The sequence below is a fragment of the Camelus dromedarius genome, chromosome 1, assembly GCF_036321535.1.
Source record: "Camelus dromedarius isolate mCamDro1 chromosome 1, mCamDro1.pat, whole genome shotgun sequence".
In the NCBI taxonomy this organism is placed as follows: domain Eukaryota; kingdom Metazoa; phylum Chordata; class Mammalia; order Artiodactyla; family Camelidae; genus Camelus; species Camelus dromedarius.
In genome coordinates this window covers 71,970,219-71,991,640 of record NC_087436.1, presented here as the reverse complement: position 1 = coordinate 71,991,640, position 21,422 = coordinate 71,970,219, and the positions used below count along the sequence as shown (strand labels likewise).

Below are 21,422 nucleotides of genomic sequence, written 5' to 3'. Positions count from 1 at the left end.
TTGAAATCTCATGCCGTCTTGCCCAGGACATGAATCATCCTTTTGTCCAGCATGCCCCACCTGTTAGTCACCTGTAACTTTCTCAGTAATCAGATCAGCTGTCCCTGTATCAGTGTAGTTGGGTTCAGGCCACCCTTATTTTACTTAATAATCCCTCCAAAGTGCACTGGGAGTAATGCTGGCAATTACAATATGCCAAAGAGAAGCTATGAAGCACTTCCTTTAAGTGAAAAGGTGAAAATTCTCCACTTAAGAAGGAAAGAAAAAGAATCGGGCTGAGGTTGTTAAGAATAGTAAGGATAAATCTTTTATCTGTAAAGTTGTGGAGGAGGGAAAAAAAATTCATGCTATTTTTCCTATCACATCCCAAACTGCAAAAATTACAGCCACAGTGCGTGATAAGTGCTTAGTTAAGATAGAAAAGGCATTAAAATTGTACAATAAGGTATTTTAAGAGAGTAAGACCACATTCACATAAGTTTTATTGCAGTATATGTAATAATTGTTCTATTTTATTATTATTTGTTGTTAACCTCTTACTGTGCCTAATTTATATATTAAATTTTATCATAGTTATGTATGTATAGGATGAAACATAGTATATATAAGATTTGGTGCTATCTGGGATTTCAGGCATCCATTGGGAGTTTTGGAATGTATTCCCTGCAGAAAAGGGGGACAACTGTATCTTTACAATCATTTCTACCTTCTGGGTCCCTCACATTTATTATTGGGTTATAGTAGTAAGAAAAAGCCATGTTTTATATGCCTTACCTATACCACAGTTTCTATTCTTTTATTTGAAACTATCATAATGTTAAAATATTCCTTTGAATGTCTATAATCCATAACTCAGAACAATATTAATGTTTCTTTTACATAATTAACCCAGAAGGAACTGGAAGTCCTCTGCTGAGATGGGGGAAGAGAGAACAGTGGGACTTTGACAGAACTTACAAAAATTTCAGAATGGCAACACATCTTTGAAAAATAACAGTCATGGACAATTATGTTAGATTCTTTTCATTTTTTTTTATTAATAGTAGCATAGAGAAGAGAGGCAAAATGTTTAAAGAAATCCGTGTTCTTTAGATAGGGCGTTGGTTTAGCACCAACAGAAAAAGAAAAACAGATGAATAAGCTCTGGGTCTCCATTTCTCTTTCTTTCTCTTCTTCTCAGGGTAGGCTGAAGAACAACAAAAGGATAAATATAATTACTGTTTATAAAATGGCATTTTTTTTCAAACCTATTCAAGTGAATGCTAAATTGCTTAGATTGTCTTTCTGCAATTTCTACCAGTGAAAACGACTCAAGCCTGTCCTAGACTCATGGCAGGTGAATACATCTGTTGTGTTCTCCCCTAAGAGGACACACCAGTAAGGACTGTATAGACCCCTCTTTGTCACTGATGTCATCAGGCTCCTCAAGCTTCAACATCACAGGCTTTTCATCATCAACTCTCAGTCATTTACTTAACATCTTCTTCTCACCTAAGTTAATTACAAACAAAAAAGTTGTCTTCTCAAAGTTAGACCTTTAGGAAGAACATCTTGCCATGTAGGACTAAAACAAATCACATTTGAAATGCCCAAATTTGCAGAGATATGAAACTGGTTCCTTGCCTGAATGCATTATATGTATGTATTGCCATAAGGACAATGAGCAAGTTAAAACCTAAAGTGGAATAAACATCACAGTTGGTTTGAAAAATATGGAAATAATTCATGCAAAAAAATAGTTGAACAACTTGCTTCAAAAAAGGAAGTTATTCTATTTTTTAATTTCCCCCAAAATATTATAACCAAATGGATAAAACATGTTCATGTTCAAACAACTAAATTTTAAAGGGAGTCTTTTGTCATAAGACGAGAAATTCTCTTAAGGCTCAGTATGTTGACACATTGAAAACTTAGTAGCAGATTACTGACTTATAGTAGAAGTTCACAGAAGATAGACTTATATTCTCCAGTGAAATGAATGTGCTCTGGAGCTATATGGTTGAACTATGCAAAATCATTCATATTCAACTGGTCTTTTACATACAAAAATGCACCTTCATATGGTCTGGCCTGTTACCTAACATATTCCACTGCTGAACCATTGCTGCCTAGCTGAATGACTGTCTTCTGTGTCATATTAGGTCAGAACAAGACAATGGTTAACTCTCAAACTCTGGTTTGAATTTTGAATTTTGGCTCCATCTCTCACTAGCTGGATGGTCCTTGGGTAAATGACTTAACCTATCCCTTGATCTGGGCCTTCATTTTCTCATCTTCAAAATGAGAATATTTATGGTACTCAACTCAAGCAAGTATTTTGAGAATTAAAGAAGTTAATATACATAACAAGCTTAGAACAGTGGTTGGCACTGGTCATTTGATCTTTGCTATTTTAATAGTAACTATTATAATTACTTTAAAAAAAAAAACCCAAAGTATAGTTACCTGAGATGCTTATGATTGTGTTGTTTTTAGGCTAAGGCTGTTCGAGTTGCAGCAACAAGAAGTGGACCCTAAATACAAAGAAATGACAGATGTGGGGAAAATATTAACATCACTATTAAAATTTTAAAAGTAACATTTATACAGCCATTGGTGATTACAAAGTAATTGTACATACATCACATCCTTTAATTCCAGCTTAGTACTAGAATCTCTAGAAGGAAGCTCAGTGGCATAATTGCCCCCAAAGGAATAAAAAAAATTACTGTCAAGTCGTAGGGGGAAATAGTAAATGATTCAGACATTTAACTGTAAACTACCCCATTACCCTGTAAAGCCAAGCACTGAGATTCAACCAAATCACAAATCAGCATTTTTCAAGAAATTGCTTAAATAGATTAATGTTTTCGCTTGGTAATGTCTCTGCCAGAAGATTTCAGGCCTTACAAATATTTGTATCTATATATAAACATCACAACTTTGGAAAGAGAACAAATACTAAGCAGGAGATTTTTTTTTTTTAAAAAAGAGCTATTTCAGTCTTTTGTAAGACAATTGATAAGATTTCTATTCTGCATGCACAGTGTCCTTCAGACACTTAAAGCACTAATCCCTAGCCTGATCAAATGCAACAGCAAAGGGAATGAGACACACAAACATGAAGACAAACAACGCCAGTACCTCCACAGTAAAGCAGGCCTCTTTGTCAACCGCTGCGCAGCACTTATCTACAAAAGCTACAAATTTCTCCATAACAGTCTTCAGTTGTTCGTCTGTTGCCTTAGGCTTGTGTTTCAACAGCTCAGCGAGTGCACTGCATTTGAATGAAAACAAAAAAGAAAAGAAAAAAAGAAAAAAAAAGTTTACTCACTAAAGAAGAATGGAGATGGTAAAGATGGTAGCACTGCTGGTTAAGATTATAAATCTTAGAGCCAGGCAACTCTGGCTTTGAGGCCCAGGCTTACCATTATAAGTGTCAATATTCACATTTACATAGTGAGGAGAATAAAATCCACCTTCACAGGGTTAGTGGAAGGATCAAATTAAGCACTGACTGTAAACTGCTCAACATTTGTAGTGTCAGTAAATCTCAACAAATCGTTCTCTAGTAAATCAGCGGGAGGGATGATGTCGTTGCATTTATCCGCTATTAACATTTTGGAAATTATGCCATATTGAATTTTATAGCTATTTAAGAGCTAAAAAGGATCCTTAAAAACTTACTTATCTTGGGCTCCACTTTAAAAGTTTCTAATCTGAGAATCTTTATATTTGGTTTTTGTAATTTGCCCCATTAAAAGTTAACTGTGGAGAGGCCACAGGAAATAAGACTATTCAAATTCATGGGAGCTGGTGGTTCTCTTTCATTGGCATCTATAGAGAGAACAGTGCTAGGGAGAGGGTCATGTGGGGATGATAGGCTTTGCAATAGTACTCTTAAGTCTATGGTCATAATCAGAAGCCACCAGAGATCATAGCAACCTTATGTTGCTAAATTTCATGCAATTATAACCCCTTGTGACAGTAATAGGGAGTGAAGCCTCAGAACTCACAATCCCAGATGTTTTTAATCCAAGTTTCATTCTCAAAAGTCAGATCTTGAGGGTTTGTCTTACCTGTGGGTTGCCATAGAGCAAACTGAAAATAACCATTCATACCTAGAAATAAATTCTCCTCTGATTTCTACTAACTGATTTGCTATCTGCAGAAATGCCTCAGTTAATTCTTCAGCTTTTTTCCTGGAGCTAGGCTAAGATATTATTCTACAGCAGCTTTTATCCACAAGACTATTCTGAATGATTTAGAGGCAAGATTATGATACAGTTTTTTTTCTTTTGCTAAGAAAACAAAACACCATTTTATTCTTGAAACTTTTATCAGCTTAATATGGCCAATACTTAAGTGCTTAAGGTATATAACTACTTCAGAAAAAGTTGCTCTTTTCAATTTACAGTTCTCACTATCAAGACTAAAATATATGCAGTAATTAAATACTCCTCACGTTTGTTTCTTGATTTGTTTCTCAGGCTCAGAAACTGAGCATAAATCTGCATGGAAGGTGAATGTTTTCTCATCAAATTCTTTGGGTTCATATGTTTCATCGGCTGTCAGAGAAGAAAAGCATGGTCGTCTGTTCACCAAGGACTCTGTGCAGCACTTGGTAACTCTGGGGCTCACTGGTGTCTTCTCGTGCAACACGCACAACCGGTTCAGGATCAGGGACAGCTAAAAATAGGCCAGAGAGCAGAAATTCAGAAGTATAATGAAAAGTTTTGTTATATTTTAACTAGCAACACTGAATCCAGGGGTGATTTGAGGCAGTGACTTGCTTATCTTTAGAACTACAAGTAATAAGGGACTATGAGCAGTCTTTTCTCTTTTAATCAAATATGGCTACATTTTAAGAATAATTTACTTGAGAAAACAATTGATTAAAAAATTTGAGGTGAGTCCTGAAATATGTGTTAGAGTAGGGAAGAAACAGTCCTATGCTGATACATTAAAGAAAAGACCCCAAAAAGTAATAATTTAGAAAATGCCAGGATAGAACATTGAAAATTCATGGAAATTTTTCAAAACAATTTATCATTTTTAGAATTGTATATAAATCTTCATTCTGATGGTCAGGATAATATAGGTGAACAAGTCCTGGCTTTCACTACCATATACACAACACATACATACACCCTGCTTCTGAAAGTTAGCTTTGTTCACATCTAAAAGCAAAGAATCATCATTTTTAACTTTATTATATTTTAAAAGACTCACGTAGTCTTCAGCACAGGACATTCTATTTGATTCAGGAAGTGTACAACATTTAGTGCCCACTCTTCCTAGGCCTCTTGCGACTTCCACGAGCGTTGGAGTTGACACTTGGGGTAGTCTCTTAGTGTAACGAACTAAGATGCTGTAACAAAATAGTTCATATCCTTTCAGCCAGGCAAGAAACTGTCTTTTTATAACATAATAGGTCAAGCAGAGAATACTTAGCCAAAAATCTATGAAGATGGTTTTCCATTTGTAAAATTATCTTCGTCTCTAGATTGGTGGGGTAATGTGGGTGAAGACTTCGTCCTGAGAACTAATTAAGCCTAGCTTTGAATTTCATCTGTGCTGTATAATCTTAGGAAAGTGACTTATTATAATTCAGTGACATTAAAATATTTATTAATTGTATCTTTCTTTCAATAAAACTTACTGAGAGCTTAATCTATATCAGCACTATACTAAATTTGAAAGATCAATAGGGATGGTATAAGGATTAAATTAAAAGAAACAAAGTATGCAATCAACCTGACATGGTATCTAACATGTAATAATAATATGCTAACATGTAATAATAGTTTACTAATAATAATTTACTGCTACTAATAATAAGAATGCTAATCACCACATGAAATGTTAATCTAATGCCACATGCAAATGCTAATCACACACGGAAAGCCAATATATGACTGGAATCTACTCAAGGGAAGAAACTGTGTCTTGTTCATTGCTGTTACTCCTAGCACTGATAGCTAGAAGAGTGCTAATACACGGAAAGCCAATATATGACTGGAATCTACTCAAGGGAAGAAACTGTGTCTTGTTCATTGCTGTTACTCCTAGCACTGATAGCTAGAAGAGTGCTAACATGTGTAAGCTGAACAATAAATATTTACTGAATAATGTGGCTCTATTTAATCAGGACATTAATCTATCATCTTATTGAGCTACTTCTATTCGAGACCTACTATTTCCTGCTCTGTGAACCATTGCTATATTTTGTTTGCTCGTAAACTACTCCTTACCTTTCAAAGGGCATCCGCAGTTCCTATATCCCAAGATTTGACATTTTTCCTCCCAGTCTTAAGAGATCAATTTTTTAAACTTCACTCAAATACAGGCCTCTTCATTTCATCAACTATTTTATCTCATTTTCTCCAGTCTTTTGTGACAGAGAGTGATTATAAATACATACTTTATTTTCATGATTAAAAGTTCCATGATGGGTGGTCTATATATTGCCTTAAATATTTACTAAATGATCAAGAAAAAATAGCCAATAAGCAAAATACTTACTCATTTTGGAATCCATACTCTCCAAGTTTTTCAAAAAGTTCACAGTTTTGTTTGACTAAATTCTGAGGTTCATCTGCAAGATGCTGGAGTTTATCAAACTGAAAAATGAAAGAACTGTGTTTTTAGCATTCTATCTGAGGAACAGATGGAGGTTGTTTTTCACCCTCTTCGGCAGAGTAAGATCCTTCCTTCTTTCTGCCCAAAGCCATATAAATACACTTTTGATGCCAAATCTATTATAATACACTTAAACCATTTATTTGGCGAGACTGCATAGGATAAGTGACTAAGAACAGTCAGACTCTGGAGTGTGACTACCAGTGTTTGAGCCAGGCCACCTCACTCACTTTCTAGCTGTGCAGCTTTACTCCACATCTCCATGCTTTGGAACCCTCACCTCTAAAATGGAGACGATGATGGTCCTCATTTCAGAGAATTGCTGTGTAAACTACCTGAGCTAATGGAATTAAAACAGAGCCTGGAACATAGTAAAAAGCTCAGTAAACAATGGCTATGAATGTAAGCACCAATATTATTCAGCCATCTCTCCATTTGTATTCTGAGCTTTCTAAGAGATTTTACCTTGGTCATTGGTTTCTGTGTGTCACCTGGCATATAACAGGTTCCTGGTAGAGGGAAAAATGACTTCCCTCTGATTCTTCAATTTGAAAACCAGTATATGTGCTAGGAATGCTAAATATCTTAAAACATATTAAAATGTTATTTTAACATAGCTAAACATCTTAAAAGTCTCCAAAACTTTTCAGTTTTCCTCTCCTTACTTAATTTCTTATAAAACCATCCCTAAACCTTCTCAAAAAGATTTGAAAATATTCTGAATTAATAGATTTCACAATCTTCCTTAAGATGCTAATTCTTGATATTTGACAAAATGTGGAACCAAGGTTAACTTTCTTTATATCTAAGTTAAATCTCTTTTAATTAACATTTGACTTTACCTTATTTTGTTCTCAGCAGTGTAAGAAAAGAAAAAAGCATGTTCAAGATTTTGTGAAATTAGAGATTGCTCTCTTTAGATCTTTCTTTTCTATTTAAGGCTATGATTCCTATAATGTTTAAAAGCACAGAATCTGAACCATCTCAAGGAAAGACCTAAATTGCACTATATAACATTTTATGTTCTTGCATTATTTTTCTTTCCTGTTATTGGAATCATCAGTCAAAGAGTTACATTTTTTTTTCCTTCAGGAAACTTACCACGGTAGCATAGCATGCATGAGGATCATCTTTGGCACAGCAGTCCTCCAGTGTGGCTTCATACTCCTTGGCAATTCTCAGCAGCAATGAGACAGCGTACTCAGGGTGCCTTCTTGCGTATTCATGCAAAAACCTAATTAAGATGAAGATAAAATAGATTTGGTTGGACAAATGAGCAAGAAAAACCACATAACTAACCACAAAAGTAACTCATATTCGAAAGGTCTGAATTTGACTAAACCCCACACAGTGAAGCTTAGTGACTAAGGACTTGGGAGGTTCAGAGTTAAATCTAACAAATCCTGGCTCTGTCATTTATTTTACTACATCACCTCAGGCAACTTATTAAAACTATCAGAGCCTTTGTTTTCTCCTCTGTGGAATGGGGATAATAATAGTATCTATATCATAAGGTGAGTTGGGAGAAATACATGACATAATCTCTGCAAAACACATGCTGTCTGGCACCTATTAAACGTTTGATGAATGACACCTATTACTATAAGGTATATTTTGCTTGATTTGGACTACACCTCAAAAAGGCTCTGATAGATAAATAGAGATATATTCTAAAATTTTTTTCCTCTCTGTATGAGTAAAATCTTGATGGATACATAGTTTTATGAAATATTATTTAGTGCAAAAATACTATTATAATTGAGCAATAAAATGCAAAGTTTATTCACCATTCTTACTGACTTTATATAATCATTGATTCTGTCATTTAATTATATGCTGCCTTGCCATGTACTGGCCCTCTGGTATGTTTAACCAAATGTAAAGCACCTGGTAATAGATTTCATACTTCTCTTCATAGTTCTTTGCTGCTATCAGATAGATACATAGATAGGTAGATAAATACAGAAACAAAGATGTATTACATATATTCACACATATATATTATAAGTTCAAGAAATACTCTTTGAATGAATGCATGAATGACTAATGTATATAATTTACATATACACAAAATATTTCTACAGGTATTTTCAGAAATATCTCTAAGACGTAAGGTGTAGGGTGGGGGAGTAAAAATAGACTTTTATTATTACTTTGTACTCTTCTCTATTGATTAAGCATTTGCCGTGAGCATGTATTATTTTATAGTTTTTAAAAACTAATTAATGTTTTCCAAAAATGTTTAAAGGCTAGGAGAAGAAAGAATAAAGAAACATTGTAGGCAACATGAAAATTGTAGCAATTCCAAAGGAAAGCTTAAAACAATTTCCTAAATCTCGAGACCATGTAAAACTATGAAAGGATCATTCCTTATCCACTTACATGCCCAGGAAGACATCTTTTTCCTCCGTGTAGTGTTTGCAAACGTCCTTATCTTCAGCAAACTGTTCAGTTATTGCAGGCAGGTTTTCTGGCATCTCATCTCTTTCTGCCTCATGAATGCAGTGGGATTTTTCCAATAGAGGTTTCTCACAGCATTCCTTCAGTTTAGAGGAGATTGTTTCTTGATTGTCACAAAAATACTTGGCAAGATCCGCCTACAAGCAAGTTGATGGACATCATTCAATGTAAATTGACATCAATACACTTTCTCCCCAGACTTTTATTAGGTTGGTAGAATATGTTCATTGTATTCTAACACCATACATGTACCAACTTGCGTTCTGTGAACATTTTCTGTCTGTGCTGCTAAGCCTGGAGATTCAGGTACAACTGTTAAAATATTTCCACTTGATTAAAAAATCTACTTAGTAATAGGGGCTCATTTAATTTTATATTTCTACTGTTAAAGCATTTACATTTTTAAATTAAAATTCAGTACTGTTTTACCACATATTCACCCAAAATTAAGTGCAGGCATTTTGAATTCAAAAGACTAAATAAAATGTTAGAGATTTTTGAAAAATTAGTCAAGAGCATAGTCACAGACCCTACTTACACATGTAGAATAGCTGCCTTAAATTTTCCAGAAAGTGTCCTGAGAGATTAGAATCCTGATATTTGGTCATAATTTTCAGTTTGAGGAAAACAGATAGCATACTAAATATTTGTATTTTTAACATGAAGAGTTAATTAAGGGAGAATATAGAGAAAAATTATATAATTTCCAAAGTTCTCTTCAGAATCTAGCCTTTTTCCAACTCCTCCCACCTCCTCAAAATAATCTTCTTAGAAATTTACCTTTATAACTGTCTTATTTCAGTTTTAAGATTTTGTTCTCACTTAGAATATGACTAAAAGACATCATAAATTAGTAAATGAGTTTATCAAATCATTTAATGAGTAGGATATCAGATTTTTTAAAAATGTGTCACAAGGCAGGGAGAGCACTGAGCAGATTAGAGCATAGAGGACAATCTCAACCCACTCTCAGTTGTTATGATGCTGAACAAATTGATTCTACCAACTTGAGCATGTAAGTCACCAGAAAGCACACTGAGGATTCTTTACCCTGTCATCTGCACACTCAAGCAGGTCACCTTGGCAGCACTCCTTGTGGATTTTTGTAAGATCTGTCACTATCTTGGAAATCTCTGCAAAATCAGCCTTGGGAAATTTCTGGCTCAGGTGACCTACTGACCTGAAAAGAAAATTCTCCTATCAAAATATTATTAACATAATATTTTGTGTTAATATTTTATGTGAAACATAATATTTTGTGGCAACATTTTATGTGAAAGCACTAGGAAAATACTACATATAACAAGAAAATTTAGGACAAAATAATGGAGAAATAATCTGTAAAATTCATTAGTTCTTATTTCAATGCTACTTCTCAACCAAATCATTATCTTAGATGAAATGTTTCCTTTGGGCAGAATTATCCATTGTAAGAATGTGTATGGTGGTCAGAAACCCAGTAATTCATAAAAGCAGAAATCAAAGAGGGATTCCAAAACAGGCTACCTGCTGAGAGGCATCAGGTTTGGAGCACAGAACTGACTTCCAGATCTGGCTTTATAGCTTATTAATAGTGTGACCCTAGGCAAGTGTGATGTTAGCCTCTCTGAGCGTCAGCCTCTACAGAGTCACAACAGCATGCCAAACCAAAGAATGTTGTGAGAATTAAATTAGATAATGCATATGAACCCATTTTATGAACTGGGAGGTTCATGAACCATACAAGCTCCAGTTATCTTTTTCTTTTCTTAACTAAAACACATTCTTCCTGATTTCTAAAGGTCTCTGAGAAAAGAAATTTCATAACTTCTACAAAATTAGAGTTTTGATTAAGCACACTTTTACCAAGAAATTGATTTAGCACAGTCTCTAAGCTCGATGACAAGATATAAAAGGCTAATATACACATGTTTTCCCAAATCATTTCAGAGTTGCCTAAATCTGATAAAAGTTAACTTCTTTCCCCAAAGCAATCATAGCCTGTTTAACTATATCATTTTATGTTAAGGTTTATTGATTTGGTTGCTTTTGGTGGTGTAGATGGTAGGGATGACAGCCAAGATAGTTCAAGTGACAGTCCCCAGAAGCTTGCAAAATATCTATTCTTTTCATTCTATTTCCTGTTTGTGTTGATTCATTGTTGACTAGAAAGTGAGGGATTGGGGGTGGACAGAAGGGTGAGCTCCTTGGCTCAGATATTGAAGGATGCTTCTAGAACTAGCTAATAATACAAAAACAGAAGCCTAGGTAAAAACAAGAGATTGAGAGCAGAAATGGTGCTACAAGAAAGTGAGAAGAAATCTTGATGGCTGAAATTAATTATCAGCACATAAAAAGATAAACAGACACTTTCAGATAATTGGTTGGGGGTTAAGGAGAGATAAAACTAAATAAAAGATCCTGACTACAGCTCTATAAAAGTAGTAGACCATTATACTAAGATCTCAATCACTATAAACACATGAAAGTTTAAACACCTGTCCTGGGAGAACAAAAAAGATGTCCTCTAAATTTTTCGACTACTTAGAAAACATGTGATAAAAAGTGACAATTTGTCATTGATGCTCTGGTTTTCATCTGTCAAATTTCTACCTTTTGGACAACCCAAAAGATGTATATAAAAGCACTGTGTAAAATGACATATAAATGTACAATTTTGTCAACTGAATCATCATTTACATCATTATAAAGAAGTAAATTAAGTTAAAATACCATGCTTTGAGAGCTCTATCTCCGAATTTTTGGATACTGGTACACCTGAGTCTCTGTCTGGCAGATGAAGCCAATATTCTTTCTTTTAAAGCATCAAGCTGCAAAAAAGAAATAATTTTGAAAAAGTTAGAAAAGAAAAACTCTCCAAAGAACACCCCTTCATTAGCTCAGATGAGACTATGGCAAAGCAAATTTGAAAGAGGTAACTTACACCTAAATTCCCAAGTAGTCACTGCTGGCAAATAATTATTTTGCTGTGTAGGAAGAGGAAAAGTCAGTCTGGTCATAGTGGAAACTTTTAGGTAATTAAGAACCATCATAGAGGCATTGCCAGGGAAAAGGGAACTAAAAGGAAAAGTGGAAAAACAGAGCACACTAATATCCCAGGGAATAGAATTTTGCTGACTTCTTAATTTTGCATACAATCTATTTTCATCCCTCCTTTACCAACTCTCATAATATCCATAAACTCCCTAGAAAAGACAACACAGTACATAATAAATAAATACTTATGGAATGAATAAATAAACCCAGGCTTCTAGATGCAGTTATATTCTCCCCCACTTTGAATTCCCTACCCAGTAAAAAAAAGTCTCATGAAAAGAGGAACAAAAACTGTGCCTCTTGGCTGTGCAATTTTACAAATGAGTTTCATTATTTCATTATAGCAACTACCACCATAAAAAGAGGTGGGATATTTAGACACATACACAGTGATTCCCTCTACCAGATCCACTTTGGCAAATCTTAGAAGGAGGAAGGTGGAAGTCATAACTTTCAAAAAAGGTGAAAGATCTTTAGGGGAGAAAAAAGGGAGGAAGGCTTTTTTGACCATGTAAAGAAGTTTCTCTCAGAGGCTTAGGTTTCCTAAATCTAGCCTTAAGATGCCCCAAAGCTAAGGATTGATTATCAATTTGTTCTTTTATTCTTCTCTGGGGAATACCTTTGGTAATAGGCAGGCAGCTTTATCAGCGTCTTTGCAGCATTCTTCAAAAACGTGTTTATATTGGTGAGCATAGTAAAGGAGTTCTGGGGCATAAAAGTAAGGATGTCTTCTGGCAATTTCATATAGGTATCTAAATTTTTAAACAGAAAAACAGACAGTCATTTTTCTATAGCAGACAATATTACAGGAACATTTGTAATTAACATTCTCCCCAGAGACTCCAAACCCCAAAGACATCTAATTCACCAACTGAGTGCAATTTGTACATGATGACCTTGCATTTGTCATTCTTTAAGTCTGTGAAAAGGTTAAATTTATACATATATACACACACATGCATAAAATAGTTAAATTTCTGTGATTTGCTATTGACTAAGATGAAATAAATTCTGAGAATACTAAATATATATCTTTATAACATTTTAATACATGCCAACTTCACATATTTTCATACAGATCATATCCTGTTTCAATCAACTCCTAAAGATCTTTGATGGACTTTTTTCATTGTGTAGAATTTTATAGTATCAGATATTATTTCTTTGAAAATTTTGAACATTGTCATTAGAACAAAACCTTCATCTTAACATTGATAATATTTTTTTGTAATAGTCATTGTTATAACGAGTCTTGATCTATTCCCTAATTTTTAATTTTGAAGCACAAAAATCAGATTACTTACTTTCCTCCAAATCTCTTTTCATTTTCCTGGAAGGCTGTGCACAAAGCTTCGGGTTCTGGCTTCAGTTTAGGGAGGTCTGGGTTATCACTTTTGTGTTGCAGAAAGCACTCATTTCTCTCTGGCTCTTGTTTCTCACAGCAGTCAGCCATCTCACCATAGGTCTCACGGAGAGATGCAACCGTACACAGTTTATCTCCAAAGAGAGTATGCTAAATGGAAGAGAGCAGGATTCACATTGCTGGGCAGCATTTTATTTTCCTTATACCCAAAACACAGTACTAAAAAATTCATATCCTAGTAAACCTTGGTTAGGAAATCATATAAAAATTCACTTTCTTTCCTCAGGTTTAGAGAGTTTCCCTTGATTTGACCATCTATGTGTAATTTTCACAAGAATTAACTTGACACTATTACTTACAGTGAATAAAACAGAAGGGCAAGAAGACAATCAATGGCTTTAAGGAATAAACATAACTCCTATTTCTACCTGAGACTAAAGGCTAGGAAAGTGATCACTATAATAAAAAGTCAAGGAAAAATAATCCTCTAAGTAATAGATGAATTCACATTAGGGAGGAAAGTATTCAGATAGTGTCTTGTTTGAGCTGCTGCTTCTTAAGAGGTCCAACTTTTTAGTAAAGACCATTCAAAACTGAGGAGTAACACTATCTACTGGGTATTAATTAAGTTTTAATTAATTAAGCATTAAAATACAGGTTTTTTAATTCTAGAAATACTTGACTCAAAGCACATTCCATTAAATGAATCCTTTCTGCCCATTAATTTATATTATGAAAGTAATTGTAACTTCAGGGGAAATATTCTACTCAAGACAGAATTTATTAATTTTTTTAAAAATTCATATTTAGAGCCATATTATTGTGCAGAGTTAAAGAACTGATTCTGCCTTGAGGCAGAAGTACATATAGAGAGAAATAAGAAGGAAGGCTTCAGTGATAAATAAAAAATTGCCTGTCCCCAGAAAGGTATAGATTAAGTGGTGAGAGAAACATAAAGCTCTATCCTTGTATAGAAGATCTCTCTGAAAATACCTGAAGTTCAAAGTCCTGATTTTTTTTATTGTATGTAAAACATGAATATTCCTAAATGAGGAAAACATGCTATACTATTATTTTACCCAGGTAACAAAATCAGCACAGAAATCAGCTGAGTACTTTCTGAAGATAAAAACTATGCCACCATTAGTAGCCTCTATGAAAAGAAATCTAACTTAAAATTTTAAAAAGAGATTTCTACAAATGAAAAACTTTCATTTAAATATACTATGACTCTTGTGCGTGTTCTCACTAAAGAAATGTTTTAAAACTGTGGGTATAGCTAGGACATCTCTACCAGAGAGGAAACAATGGCTGCACCCACTTTTGAGTGTTGCTTACAAATACAGCCATTTAGTAATACTTGAGAAAACTAAAATGGGTTTTTTTTTTTTCATTTTAAACATTCAGGATTCCTTAAAAGAAGAAATACTATTCAAAATCAGAATATACTTACAAGTGACTTGTCACAATCTGCAGCTGACTCATCAGCAACACATGTTTTTGCAAACTCAGTTACTTCATTCACTAATTTTACATGATCGTCAAATGGGCACTGCTGGAGATACTGAGAAAAGGCAATCAGCACCCTGAAACAAGGGACATAGAAAAGGGTAGCATAACAAAATTTTAACAGACAGTAGGTAGCAATGCTAGAAAACAAACTGTGCATCTGTGTATGTTCCCTGTTTTACACATCTTTCTTACTATTATCCAGAAAGCCTGTTCACACCAGCTGTTATCGGAGGTCTAACCAGGTATATGTGGCTTTCTAAGCAAAGAGGATGTGTATTTCCACCATATCTAAATATATGTTTGTGCATGTCAGTAGATACATACACACAGAGCAGGCGAGCAAAATGCATTGTAAATTGACCTAATTGTTAAGACTGGGGCATTACATCGGCCCCTTAACTATTTATTTGTTTGTTTGTTTTAATGGAGGTACTGGGGATTGAATCCAGGACCCCCTGCATGCTAAGCACAGTCTACCACTGAGCTATACCCTGCTGGCCCTTTAACTATTTAAAACAAAACAAAAATCACAAGCACATATTTCATTTAATCAGGCTGTAGGATATGACAGACCTTGAAAAATAAGCTATTTTCTCACTTTTTAACTAGATTAAAAAATATTAAAATGGTCTCAAGAAACACCAGAACGATTTGCTAGGTAAAGGAATGTAGTAAGCGAGTTGTTAAAGGAACCACACAGTAAAATCTTTTCCACCATGCAGGTTATATAAGAGCTGCAGAGCTACACTGTCCAATAAGGTTGCCATTAGCCACAAGTGACAATACATATTTAAATAAATTAAAATTAAATACTGTTTAAATTTTTGATCCTCAGTTGCACTTGCCATATTTAAAGTACTCAATAGCCACACGTAGCCAGTGACAACCATATTAGGCAACACCAATATAGAATATTTCCATCAATGCAGATAATTCTATTGGACAGTGCTGTTCTAGAATCTCTGATGACAGGGGAATATAAGGACTTCAAAATAATAACTGACACTATTAGAAACATTAAATTTGATTCTACAATATTTTAACTTACAGGCCTTTGAAATCATCTTCTCCCAAATCTTTAAACCGATGAGCAATCTCACTCTTGTCTGGGGAGGGGAAAAAAAGGAGACAAAAAAATAAAAAGATTTGCTTAAATTATGAAGAAACAACTGTTTAAGATACTATTTTTTCTGTTTCTCTCCATTTGACTTAGGTATTCATTTGTTTCAAGATATTGGGCTCTGATCCCTACAGAAAATCTTAGGATGGTGGTGAATTATTTCTTCTGCATTTAAACAGAAGAGTTATTTAATCACCATGATGCTATTTGAAAAAAAGTCATTAAAATCATTAAATATTTATAGCTTTACATTCAAACTCAGATAAAAGCTAATGCTCTTGTAGTGTCTATTAATACCTACTAAGAGGAATGTTCGAAGTGAAAAATAGAAATACAAGTTCTAGTAGTAACATTAACAATACAGGTTTTGTTTTGTTTTGTTTTGTTTTTATAAATTAAGGTACAGTGGACAGGCCCTTGGGAATTTGAAGTTTTGAATTCTATCTTCAACTATATTCTGTTAAGTTTAAGTCACTCTGCATAAGCTCCTTCATGTGCAAAAGGAAATTATAAATACTAAACAATTCTCACTATTTTTTCACCTAGGATGTTAGAAATATATTAATAAAATGACTGCTTAAGGGTTCACAAATACAAAATATAACAGTCCAGAAATAAGCGCTAAAGGGAAACTTACTTCATTAAAGATTCAAGGTTTACTGACACTTTCTTTTACTAGGAAAATAAAATAAGTTGAACAATAGAAAAATAGAATTCTTACGTGTATCTCGACGAAACACACCCCTGGAATAAACAGAGCTGAAGAGAAAGAGAAGGGAAATAAAAGTCACCCACTTCATTGTGTCAAAGGCTTGCGAGGCTGACAGAAGAGAAAAGGTAGGATGTGTAGAGGGAAATCAGCATTAATATACTTCTTTAGCCAATAATTGTAGATTATTAACTAGACTCATCTTTGTATTTCATTGGCTCACAAATGATTACAAAATTCATAGCATTCTTGCCAAAAAATTGTTTGACTAAATCCCTTACGTATGTTTGCCATCTGGAACTGTTTTCTCTACAAGACCTTGTCAATTCATTAAAGTTATGTAAAACACCTTATCAATTTTTACATAAGAGTTTAAACGATTTGTACCATTACCATGTCCTCCGTCTGTGATTTGTCATTTGAACATTTTAGTTTCAATATTTGCAAAAATTTAACCGAACCAAAGACTTAGCTCAGAAATAAGACATACTAAAAAAGAGCTAAGCTCCAAACTGTATCTATTACTAATTTCAAATATGCTTTTACTGATAAGTAATGAAAAATGTACAGACACACACACACATATTAGAGGGCTTCCATGCCTTTTCATTCTTCTGAAACCGTTTTGTCCGAAAAAGCTGACGTTTCAGATGCAAACTAAGAAAAAGCCATAGCAACAGTAACAACTCAAATGGGTATTCAGAAGTCCTACATTTTCATCTCAGCTCTAGCCCACATGTGATCCAGTCCCTGGCACAAAGTACTCAGAGGCAATGTGGGTATCTGTCATAAAACTTTCAGTTAAGAAGACATGAGGAAGAAAATGGATGCAATGGCAGTAATGATGATCTTTGCCATCATAATATACACAGGACAGGCTGAGTCTGATTATAACTTTAGTGGTTATAAGAATCCTAGATCTTCTTTACCAGGCATCATATTCTTTCCATCCCTATTTCATACTTTTTTCCTTTCTCCCTTTTGGATAAATTATGTCAATTTTTCTTTTTGCTTCCAAGAAAAAGTAGGCATCTTTCATTTGAAGTAAGTGTTCAACCCAAGTTTTTTCCTTATGAGTCTTCTGCGAAGGTCTGACCAAACATGGAATTCTTATCATTGGATATAATTGTATTACCAATTCACAGAATCAGACCTTTGTCATTCATATATATACTTTGTGCATATTTTTTATTTAACAAGTGAAAATAATAATAGTCTCTCTATCTAATTTGCACTGCAATATTATATTGTAATATAACGGTAAAAATAGAAAACAAAAAAAAAATCAAATTCACTGTGATTCTAGAAACTTAAAATTGAAAGTCCTATGTTTAATGAAGGTCCCATAGTTTCCAAATATAAAATTGAAAAGTCCTGAAGGAATCTTTCCTTGGAGTATCAATAATGTGTTTTCCACGTGTGTATCCTTTTTAAAGATTAACAGATGGTTGAGAAATTAAAATATTTAATTCTTAACACTATCTGCTTAAAACTTATCTTAATTAATAAAAAACCCTTGAACATTTGCATTTTATGGTTCCCAAAGTAAGGATACTTACATTTTTCTCGTATTAATTCTAAATGTACATGCTGTACTGAGAAGAATAAAACTATACAATTGTTGGTTATTTCTAAATATTCTGTTCTTCAACCTTTTAAACTCATATTCAGTTAGTCATCGAAGGAAAATGGTATGAGAGTAAATGTAATTATTTAAAACAAGAGTTATAAATATGGCTTACAGACTCTAGTTTCTAGGTAAATAGGAAACTAGCTCCAAAAATTTTTCAATGTTCTCCCATTTTTATGGGTGAAATTTAAAGAGAGAGTGGTTAAGAAGATTACTTCAATATGGAAGGAACAATAATGTACTGATCATTTAGAAGAGAAAAAAATAACAGTTGAAATACAACTGGGATTAAACCTGACCCTTTATCCCTTTTGTCCAGTATTTTTAAAGCACTCATGTTGACAGATAGAAAAAGCACAGTTTTGAAATAGATGAAATCTCTCTTGGGACCAGTTCCCCACTTCTTTGCTAACCCATCATAACCTTAAACCTATGCCCTCTGACTACTCTCTGCATTCCTGAAGCTTCTCACCATGTCATTCAAATCAGGTTTCCCTCCATCTGTCCATCTTCTTGGTCCAGTCCTTATGTCATCTCCTTTTGTGATAGGTTACTACTTCTGGGTTGCTTTCTTTTAGAAATAAAGTGAAACATATGCATTAAAATGTGACAACCATGTCTGATAATAGCCTCAGTATTTAAACAGAGACTTTCCTGAAACAACTACTTAACCCAAAGTCATTCCAAAATATGGGAAATTGGATTTATTTGGAGAGAAAGCTAAGAACGTAAAAATCTTTTCTTAGCGTTCTTCCTACTGTACTAAGGACATGTGTGTGGATGTCCACATCCATGGACAGGTAAGATAAATCCTATCTATCATTGAAGGCCCTGGACTGCTTTCTAACAAATACAGAAGGGTAGAAAAGTGAAAGACCATTAACCATCAAACTAGCCAATTGAAACATGGTAAGCAATTTAATTTCTTATTCACTTGTGAAGATACATTTCCCATTAAAAAATAAGAAAATTGTCCAACATGTATAAACTCTTATAGGCATTTCTAATGCAAAAAAATTGTAATATAATCCAAATATCAACTTTCCCCTCATCTCCCTCCATAAACCATCCCTCTAAAATACCCACTTGCATTAGTGGGAAAACTCTTTGCTGAAAATGTCACAGAAGACAAAGAAAAGAAAGTTCACATTATAAAAACCACACTAGATGACCATCATTGGTTTGTCCCATCTCTTAAATCCTTCTCTCTTCAAAACTCTAATGGTAGGATGGTTCCTTATTCCACCTTTCCTCATATTACACTGGGTCTCTAGAATTTAAGTCTACTTTCACTCAGATTTCTTAACAATTTATTTCAAACTTCTCAACTCTTTACTATACAGTTTAATTCAAATCACTGTCAATTTCTAGCTCCAAACTCAAACACACAGATCTGTATATATTTTTATGACACATGGGTCAAGTTGGATTAAATTATCTTTAAGGTCCCATCTACCTTGAACATTCTGTGATTCCATATTACCAATGAAACAGTCATAAGATGAGAAAAGGTCCTGACTGTGAGAATGAATATATCAAGTTAGGGAATTGGGATCCAAATCTGAGAATATGTTCATTGCTAACTTGCCCAGTGGCCCCTCAGGCATTACTCTCTGTCTAGTTCAGGTTAACATTTTTAAGAAATGGAAAGGTCTTGAAGTGAGTTTGGTGGTCCCGCAGATCTGTCTCTTGCTTCAACAGTGTTTGGGCGGAACAGACCCAGGAACGCCCCTTGCTCCAGCCTCTAACCACCCTTCAACCTTTTTTCCAGTTGCATCCTTCAGAACCAGCCACTGTGCTATGTTCAGCCTCTGGGACCAGCCAACACCATTTTGCGAGCTTAAATCCTTATTACCCATCAACCATGAGCTCCCAGATTCGTCAGAATTATTCCAGCGAGGTTGAGGCCTCTGTCAACCATCTGGTCAACATGCATCTGCGGGCCTCCTACAACTACCTCTCTCTGGGCTTCTATTTCAACCGAGACGATGTGGCTCTGGAGGACACTGGCCACTTTTTCCACGAATTGGCTGAGGAGAAGCGCGACGGTGCCGAGTGTCTCTTGAAAATGCAAAACCAGCGCGGCGGCCATGCCCTCTTCCAGGACGTGCAGAAGCCATCTCAAGATGAGTGGGGTAAAACCCAGGATGCTATGGAAGCTGCTACTGTCCTGGAGAAGAACCTGAACCAGGCCCTTTTGGATCTGCATTCCCTGGGTTCTGCCCACGCATACCCACATCTCTGTGACTTCCTGGAGAACCACTTCCTGGATGAGGAGGTGAAACTCATCAAGAAGATGGGTGACCACCTGACTAACCTCCGCAGGCTCTCTGGTCCCCAGGCTGGGCTGGGTGAGTGTCTCTTCGAAAGGCTCTCCCTCAAGCACGACTAGGAGTCTCTGCAACCCAGCGGCCTTTACGGAGCCCCTCTGGTGTCATGGCTTCTGCCTGAAGCCTCTCTGCAGTTACCAGGCAGCTTTTTAACTATCCTGGAGCCCTCTCCCAAGCCTTGGACCAAATAGAAACAATAAAGCTTTTTGCAACGGCTAAAAAGAAAGAAAGAAAGAAAGAAAGAAAGAAAGAAAGAAAGAAAGAAAGAAAGAAAGAAAGAAAGAAAGAAAGAAAGAAAGAAAGAAAGAAAGAAAGAAAGAAAGAAATGGAAAGGTCTTTACCTTGTCTAAATTATAGAAATAAAATGACACTTCCTAGTATTTTTATCATTTCCCCAAGAAAAATGTAACTAATGCCTGAAATCCGTATTTATCCACTCTTTGCATAAGTTAACAACAAAGGGTCTATAAACATAGAAATTGAAATTAGTGCTAGTAACTCCCATCATAATAATAGCTACAGATGGAAATCAAACAGAAATTAATCCACTGCTGAGAATTTATATTCCGTACTTTTTTTCAAACGTAATTCAAGAGACTTACTATTTAAAAAAGAGATTACAAAATGAAACTATTTTTTAA

At 34.7% G+C, this 21,422-nt stretch overlaps 2 protein-coding genes across 3 annotated transcripts; one reads left to right on the top strand and one right to left on the bottom strand.

Annotated features, from left to right (window-relative positions):
• Window positions 1-1,012: 1,012 nt before the first annotated feature.
• On the bottom strand, window positions 1,013-18,946 carry ALB (albumin). 2 transcript variants are annotated; one of them, XM_064485353.1, is made up of 16 exons: window positions 18,924-18,946; window positions 16,834-16,871; window positions 16,041-16,098; window positions 14,934-15,066; window positions 13,422-13,630; window positions 12,737-12,869; window positions 11,794-11,891; window positions 10,132-10,261; window positions 9,004-9,218; window positions 7,723-7,855; window positions 6,505-6,602; window positions 5,212-5,350; window positions 4,445-4,668; window positions 3,124-3,256; window positions 2,446-2,513; window positions 1,013-1,186 (listed from the first exon to the last, which is right to left on the bottom strand). In XM_064485353.1, exons 1-15 carry the CDS (start codon window positions 18,929-18,931, stop codon window positions 2,472-2,474), a joined length of 1,791 nt encoding a protein of 596 aa, XP_064341423.1. In that variant the 5' UTR covers window positions 18,932-18,946; the 3' UTR covers window positions 1,013-1,186; window positions 2,446-2,471. The 2 variants fall into 2 exon arrangements, with proteins under 2 accessions (XP_064341423.1, XP_010981066.1); XM_010982764.3 differs by lacking the exon at window positions 18,924-18,946 and having other exon boundaries at window positions 16,834-16,961.
• Window positions 18,947-20,139: 1,193 nt separating this feature from the next.
• On the top strand, window positions 20,140-20,950 carry LOC116158235 (ferritin light chain-like). Its single transcript, XM_064485280.1, has one exon. The coding sequence runs from the start codon at window positions 20,316-20,318 to the stop codon at window positions 20,841-20,843; it is 528 nt and encodes a 175-aa protein (XP_064341350.1). The 5' UTR covers window positions 20,140-20,315; the 3' UTR covers window positions 20,844-20,950.
• Window positions 20,951-21,422: the final 472 nt, after the last annotated feature.